At 50.2% G+C, this 8,304-nt stretch overlaps 1 protein-coding gene across 1 annotated transcript in view; it reads left to right on the forward strand.

Moving 5' to 3' along the window:
* Slc25a38 (solute carrier family 25 member 38) overlaps positions 1-8,304 on the forward strand; it is a 19,458-nt gene that overhangs the window by 9,390 nt on the left and 1,764 nt on the right. The window contains exons 2-6 of the mRNA XM_021172358.2: positions 3,006-3,127; positions 3,925-4,009; positions 5,827-6,006; positions 6,231-6,405; positions 7,642-7,808. Of these exons, the coding sequence (XP_021028017.1) occupies positions 3,006-3,127; positions 3,925-4,009; positions 5,827-6,006; positions 6,231-6,405; positions 7,642-7,808 (729 nt within the window). The remainder of the gene's footprint in view (positions 1-3,005; positions 3,128-3,924; positions 4,010-5,826; positions 6,007-6,230; positions 6,406-7,641; positions 7,809-8,304) is intronic.

Below are 8,304 nucleotides of genomic sequence, written 5' to 3' on the forward strand. Positions count from 1 at the left end.
TTAGGGAGGCAGCCAGCCTGTTCTACAAAGTGAGTTCCGGGACAGCCAGGGCTATACAGAGAAACCCTGTCTTAAAAAAAAAAAAAAAAAAAAAAGGCTGGAGAGATGGCTCAGTGGTTAAGAGCACCGACTGCTCTTCTGAAGGTCCTGATTCAAATCCCAGCAACCACGTGGTGGCTCACAACCATCCGTAATGAGATCTTACACCCTCTTCTGGTGTGTCTGAAGACAGCTACAGTGTACTCAGATATAATAAATAAATCTTTAAAAAAGAAAGAAAAAAAGAAGACTAAGCTCAGGACCCAGCATGGTGGCTCATGAAGGAAGAGGCAGGCTATGTGAGCATGAGACTGTCAAAGCAAGCACAACAGACCCACAAAATCTACTCTCAAAGGATATGCTGTAAGCATACAAAGGCCACAGCGCTGGTCAGGTTATCTGTTTTGGTTTTTTTTGTTTGTTTTTTTTTGGTTTTTTTTGTAGATTTTGATTTATTAGAATTGATGTTGAAAGGTGGAGGAAGTACCTTTAATCCCAGAATCCCAGCACTCAGAGACCGGTGAATCTCTTGAGTTCAAGACCAGCCTGGTCTACAGAGCCAGTAGAAAAACACAGTCTCCCCAGGCGTGGTGACACATACGCCTTTAATCCCAGCACTCGGGAGGCAGAGGCTGGCGGATTTCTGATTTCGAGGCCAGCCTGGACTACAAAGTGAGTTCCAGGACAGCCAGGGCTATACAGAGAAACCCTGTCTCAAAAAAACAAAACAAAACAAAACAAAAAAAAACCCAAAAAACAAAAAGGATGGAAGGATAGAACAGAAGCTGGCTGAGGGATTCGACAGCATGGTTCAGTGGAAATGCGAGTGAGCAGTGGCCAGAGAAATGAGAGACAAACGAACCAAGACGAGAGGCTGGGTCTCACTGGGGCTGGCTGGGGAGGAGGACTCATATGTCTGATTTCTCCTGGCACACCGCCACATTTGTAACCCTTTGCTCGTTCCTGAATGAGTCTTTAGAGACTCATTCAGTCTATAGAGAGTCTCTGCTGTCCAGGCTGAAGGGGAAGAGAGGGCTGACTAAGGGTCTTCATCAGGAAAGGCCAGGATGCAGCAGGCAGAGTGAGGGATGGAGGGACTGTTGACTTTGAGATCACTGTGGGCAGGAGGGGACTCAGGTGGCAGAGTTGACAGGAAGGGGGGGGGTAGAATGGGAATATTGTGAAGACTGCTCATGGGTGAGGCTGCTCTGAAAGGGCTGCAGACTGAGGAGATGAGAGATGCAGCAGCTTTGAGAAATAGGCAGAGTGAAGAGAGACCTGTAGCCAATTGGGGTGTGGTGGGTGGGGTGGGGTGCCAGTGGAAGGAACCATAACTTAGAGAGAGGTAGTCACTGATATCAAATATACCTAAGAGTTGAAGTAAGTTAAGGACAGGGCTGAAGGTGGGGCCTAGGCTCAGTCTCCGGGAGCCTTACTGGGGGATTCTAACTTGATGGCAAGCCCGAGGCCTGAAGGGTGACTGGCAGAGGGGAATGGAGATGGCACAGTGTGGTGCTGAAAACAGAGGTTCTGGGACTAATTTCCAGGCAAAGAAGAGATGTCTCGTGAAGAGAGGGACCATGCATGTGAGAAGGTTGAACTCCCTAACACTGTAAAGGCTCAGGTGAGGCCGAGGTGCAGTTTGGGAGTGTTCAGCAGTGGAGGATGGGGAGGGGGCATTGGCAGTGTTGTCAGTGCAGTGTTGACATACACACACTGCCTGGCTTTGCCTGCTGTCCTCTGAGAGCCCCTGCTGGCACCCCAGGACTGGTGTCAGGTCCAGTATTCACTTCTCAGAACTTGCTTAGTCTCAGTGGTTCTGAAACTAACTCCAGTTGGACTTAATAGAAGTTGAGGTGGTTTCTCTTCTCTGAAATGGATACTGTAGAGGACAGACATTTTGGTTCCTGGTAGTTGATGTAACAGAGACTCCGTAGTCATTGTAGTAAACCCTCCGGGCTACAATGTTTCGGGTTTTTTAAACAGTAGTCTATGAGCATACCACCTGGAATGCACCCACTCTGGTCAGATCTGCTCACGAGTGGGGTGGGGCAGTGTACAGATGCCACCAAAGGAGGGAAGAGCTGCTCTCCATGTGGGCTTGCCAAGTGTCCCGTTTGGAGGAGAGGGAGTTTCCAAGTGCCTGTTCGTTGTCACTGGGATTCTGCTACATTCTGGAAAGGGGGCACTGTTAAGGCAGCTCCAGTACCCTGCACTGAGGCTCCTGGGGTGTGCCTGAGGGCGGTAGGTACTTCAGTATCTGAAAGAGTGCTGCCCATCTGTGTGGCCTTGGAAGATAAGCCAGTTTTTGAAGGCTGGGGCTGGGGGTGGGGGGGTGGTGGTTCATAAGCCAAAAGCGGCCGCTGTGTAGGGTTGTTGGTGGGCTCCCCGGGCCCAGTGAGATGGTGGCTGTAGAAGGGAGGCAGAGCGCTTTTGTTGTTTCTTCCAGACAGGGTTCCCTATGTAGCCCAGGCTGGCCTGGAGCTCGGAGATATCCCCCACCCCTCACCCCCACCCCCAGTGCTGGGATTAAAGGCATGTGTGCCTCACCTGCAGCTTAAAAGGCAGAATTTTAAGCACAAAAATACATGGAGCACTATACACAGTGGCCAAGCTTCTGCTTTCGTGGTTTTGACATGTTCCTATAAATACCTGCAGATCCTATTCCAGGTAGCCTGGGGAAGCTGACAGCATGAGGAGAGGGTCAGTAGTACTGCAGTCATGCCGGATGAGGAAGCGTGCTAGGAAAACGGACATGTTATTCAGTGAAACCAACATTATTAGCAGTGAATAGTGAAACCAGAGGGGCCCCTTTTGCTGTGTACATTTCAGAGATGGGGAGATAGAATGGGGCTGTGACAGGTGGAGCCTGAAGGATCTCAGAGGAGAAACCAGAGATGCATATGTGGAGAAAGGAGCTGGGCGTGGTGGGCAGATCTGCTGATGCCTGTTCTCTTGTCTTGCAGTTACATCCAGTGATTAAGGCTTTCCTCTGCGGCTCCATCAGTGGGACCTGTTCCACGCTCCTCTTCCAGCCTTTGGATCTCCTCAAAACCCGTCTGCAGACCCTGCAGCCCTCAGACCTAGGGTAGGCCATTGCCCTGCTTTGTGGAGGAGCCAGGATTAAATGACTTCATTATGTTATAGAAACACAAGCTGGGCTCGAGTCCCTTTCTGTTGTTGTGTTTGCTTGAGACAAGAGTTTTCTTCCTGTGTATCCCATGCTGGCTTTGAACTTGTAATCCTCCTGCCTCAGCTTCCTGAGTACTGGGCCATGTGCTTTGTGGATATTGTTTTCTGAAGGAAAAAGTTAGTGTAGCTTCATATGCATACATAGTATGATAATTTTGCTGACTAGATGGTGTCCTTTTGAGCAGCTTCCTGGCTGACATTTGCCTTTCTCCTGTGCTAGCTTGTATTATTATAACTGTGCTGCCTGGAATTGGGTTTTGTGGAAGTAACGTTCATTTTAAATGTGTGTTTTGTATCTCTTGGCAATATGGGAACTACACAAAGTGTCTGCAAGTGGAATTTATCCCATTGCTTGTGGTGTGAATAGGTGGTGAATATCTATGTGCCAAACCATGAACACATGGAAATCAAGAATAATTCTAGGGCTGGTGAGATGGGCCAGCTGGTCAGAGTGTTTGCTGCCAAGCCTGACAACCTGAGTTTGACCCCTAGGGCCCTCTTGGTAGGAGAGAACTGATTTCTGCAGGTTGTCCTCTGACCTCCACACATGTGTGCATACACACACACACTAAAAGCAATTCTAAGATGCAGTATAGAGGTTGCTGTGTGTTCAGATGGTCTGTGAGTGGGGAGTCTGCAATGAGGATGTCTAACTGATTTCTTTTCTTGCCCTGTCTGGTTTGTCTTCCTCAGGCCCAGGCGTGTTGGGATGTTGGCTGTGTTCTTGAAGGTGGTCCGCACAGAAAGTCTCCTGGGCCTTTGGAAAGGGATGTCTCCTGTAAGTCGCCTTTCGGATCTGGGCTCTCTTGTGGGACTCATTCTCCTCTTCCTCCTCCTCACCGGGCGCTCAGGCTTCCCACAGCATGGGGGTATGGAGGCCCTTGGCATGGGAGTATGGAGGCCCTCCCGTCCCGTTTGTGTGAGTCGGTTACTTTACATTGCTGTGACCAAATCCTTGAGAGAAGCAGCTTAAGGGAGGAGACACTAATCTGGGCTTGTGTGAGGATGTAGTCCATCTTGGTGGGAAGGGCACAACAGTTGGAGTAGCTCTCAGCAGCCTGTGGGAAGGGCATGAGGCAGCTGGTCGCACCTCAGCCAACAGAAAGCAGAGAGCTGTGAAATAGCTCAGAAGCCAACTCCAGTGACCATGCCTCACCTTATATTCTACAGCCTCTCAAACGGCCCCAAGCTGTTCCCCAGTCGGTCCTGTCCAGTTCTATAATGAACAGTTGATAGGTTTTAATCGAGCCCTGTTCCGAGTTCTCGTGAGGCTCCACTGTTGTCCATGCAGCATGTCCTAGCCATGGTCCATTTGCCCTCATTCACTGTAGCTGCTTAGTGATTGGATCACCTGCTGGGGCGTCATGAGGTGTGGGTTCAGGCAGCCAGATTTTACTCCCTGAGGTTCTCAGTGCACAGGAGCGCTGGCAGTGTGCTGTGCTAACAAGAAGCTGGGCAGGGCTTTCTGGGCAAAAGGTGGAAGATCTTAAGAGGAAAAGAAACCCTCTCTTCAGCAGGAAGGGATACTGTGGCCATGACATTGTGAAGAAGGAAGAAGAAACCCACACTGTTTTTGTTGTCATAGTTCAGATCTGTCACAGCCTTGGTGTGTGGACAGTGCTAGGTCACTGATTTGTGAGCAAAACAGGAACAGAAAATATGGTTGAAATTTGCCAGCTCACCCTGGAGTGAGCCCTGAAGGCTGTGGCTCCTGTAGCAGCTCTGATGAGCTGAAGGGATGATGCCTGATCATGGTGGTGTTCTGAGCAGTTTCAGAAACAAGCCAACTTTTCATCTGTCAGCATCACCTGCCCCTCAGCCCAGCCATAGGGTGACATGACTGGACCCCCACGACAGGTCAAGGTCAGTAGGAGTCTGACCTACCTAGTGCCTCAATCTCACCCAGGCCCTTCACTGTCTCAAATACCACAGGAAGAGGGAGAAGGAGGCTGTGGTCATGCACATTTAGTTAGTATGCCTTGTTTGCAAATGAGGCTTATGTGTGCTTGGACAGTGGAGACAGTAGTGTGCATAGGGCTCAGTGTCAGCCAGTGGTCTGGCCCACAACAGGTCTGAGGAGACTGTGTGCATTCCTCTGAAGTGTGACTGTTAGCACAGCACCGGATCCAAAGCTGGCGTCCACTGCCCATCCGTGTAGCCTTGCCTTTGCCACCACTGTGTGAATGGGCTGGGACACCTACACCTTTATTTCTTTGCTCAAAGGCTTTTTCTGACCCTAAGGACCTACCTTGCCGGAAGTCCCAAGGCATTGGTTTCCACCCTCCCCACAGCAACCTCCAGCCATTAGAAGATGGAAAGTGATGTTTAAACTACACCCTTCCCCTCAGCAGAGAGATCGCAGAGGGTGGGGTGTTTACTGATTGCTAGAGCTTGGGGGGCTGGGGTCTAACTCACCCATAGCTGTAACTGCCTTAATGCACTCTTTACTGGCTGCTGCCTGTCCTGCCTCTGCCTCTCTCTCTCACTGGCACTCCCTTCACCTTGCTTGTGGATCACCCTGGGCTCTCTAGAGACCCCTCTCCAGAGAGTGCACTCAGTCTTTGATCCCCCTCCTCCCTCTGCCTTCCCCTGCAGTCCATTGTGAGATGTGTCCCTGGAGTGGGGATCTACTTTGGCACCCTGTATTCTTCGAAGCAGTATTTCTTGCGAGGCCATCCTCCCACCGCCCTGGAGTCGGTCATCCTGGGCATGGGCTCCCGCTCTGTGGCAGGAGTCTGCATGTCACCCATCACAGTGATCAAGACACGCTATGAGGTGAGTTCCATAGGCTCTGAGTAGTGAACACTGGTGTCAGCCCGGGGTGTGTGGTCTGACTTAGAGTCACGTATGCTCAGATCACTCACTTTTGTAGGCAGGGCAAGCCATATATATGTGCACCAAAGCTGTGGTGGCTTGGCTGGTATGTAACACAAAGTCTGCTTAGGCCACTGCTCAGATGCTGGCCTGTGCCAGTCACTAACTCTGCCCTCGCTTTGCAGAGTGGGACTTACAGCTATGAGAGCATCTATGCAGCCCTGAGGAGCATCTACTGCAGCGAGGGCCACCGTGGCCTCTTCAGGGGCCTGACAGCAACTCTCCTCCGTGATGCCCCCTTCTCAGGGCTCTACCTGATGTTTTACAGCCAGACCAGGACTGCAGTGCTGCACGGCACAGGTAAGAGTGGTCAGAGGAGTGGCAGAGCCACGGGGATTTTGCCTTTTTCTCTGGGGCATTCTTAGCAGCTTTAGGAATGGAGCCACTTTAGAGCTAGGTGCTAGGATGCAGAGGTCGGGTGTCAGACTCTGCCCCGACAGGAGCCTTGTGTCTTCTAAGGGAGGAGGGTAGGCTAGGTGAGAGACAAGTGTGTCTTGACAAGGTTATGCGACAGCACGCCACAGACGTGACCTGAGGGACCCTAGGATAGAAGCTTTGCAGTGCGGCCTGCGAGTCTGTTTTTCAGTGCGTGCTTGGTGTGATTCCCATCAGACTAGCTTGGGAACACTGATAGCTGTGGACTTGAGGGAAATATTTTCACTTCCTTCCCTTGCTGTATTCCCTGTTCTTTTGAGCCCTTTGGGTAGAGGTAGAACTGTAAACTTGAGGTGTTTGTTGCAGACTTTTCTCACCAGCGAGCTTGTGGACCACACATGGACCACGCCTGTGGGTGGTGAAAAGCTCTCCAGACAGCAGGGTTGCCTGAAACCCCTTCTGCAGAGTGACCTGAACTCAGTATGGAAGTGGTGATGGCTCACCTGCTGCAATTAGTGTTTGAGGGGATTGGCTCCTCCCCCAGCGGCAGGTGTGACCTGCAGGTTACAGCCTCATTTTGTATCAGAATTTTAAGACAGTAAGGAAACATAGAGGTGGTATTTTGTTTTTGTTTTTGTTTTTGTTTTGAAACCCAGTCTTATTCCGTCATCCTGGCTGGCCCAGAATTCACTCTTGTAAACCAGGCTAGTCTCAGACTTTAAGAGATCGCCATGTCTCTACCTCCGGAGCACTAGAATCAAGATGAGTCATCAACCTGACCCATCATGTACAATTAATGCACACTAAGTAGAAAAATAAAATTTTAGTTATAAAAATCTCTTAAAATTGGAATTCATCAGTAGTTTTTAAATATTGGAAATATATATATTTAATCTTATGATGAAGAAAAACTCAAGTTGTCCTATCTAGAGTTAGTAGCAAGGTAAGAGTGTCCACACCTGTACTGTCCAGTCAGGGGGTGCTTACACCTGCATTGTGCAAGTCGGGTGCTGCACAGCTGTCAGCGACAGACACCATTATCCAGACACATCACAGACCTTGGTCAGGTCTGCTCTGAGCACACTGGGTAACCCTGCTTTTTTGCCGTGTCTCTGAAGCATCTGAGTTTTGTAACCACACGCTGCCCCTGCTCTGTTTCAGCCCAGCTGGATGCTGCTCTGATGCCCCTTGTTAATTTCTCCTGTGGGATATTTGCTGGCATTCTGGCTTCACTGGTGACTCAACCTGCAGACGTGATCAAAACTCACATGCAGCTCTCCCCAGTGAAGTTTCAGTGGATTGGCCAAGCGGCCACTCTCATCTTCAAGGTAAGTCTACAAAGTGTGTGCTGCGCTTGTGGTTGGGGATGTGTCTGCAGCAGCTGCACACTGGGGAACGGTAGAACTAGGCCTTCCCAGGGGCTGCAGCGGTGGCCCAGCCATTAATGGCTCCTGCAGAGGGTGTCATCTTTGACAGCCTGAGCTAGATCCTTGGTTTGGCAAACAGCCCTTGTCTGTATTTTGTATGCTGCTTGGCGTTTATTTACAGTATATGGATGGCCCAGCTGCTGAACAGTGGGGCATACCTGTCATCTTAGCTCTGAGATCTGTGGAAGGAGGATCATCTCAAAGCATCAATGAACCAGAACAATAAGAATAGAACCACGCCAGGCATGGTGGCGCACGCCTTTAATCCCAGCACTCGGGAGGCAGAGGCAGGCAGATTTCTGAGTTCGAGACCAGCCTGGTCTACAAAGTGAGTTCCAGGACAGCCAGGACTATACAGAGAAACCCTGTCTTGAAAAACAAAACAAAAACAAACAAA

The sequence above is a fragment of the Mus caroli genome, chromosome 9, assembly GCF_900094665.2.
Source record: "Mus caroli chromosome 9, CAROLI_EIJ_v1.1, whole genome shotgun sequence".
Classification (NCBI taxonomy): domain Eukaryota; kingdom Metazoa; phylum Chordata; class Mammalia; order Rodentia; family Muridae; genus Mus; species Mus caroli.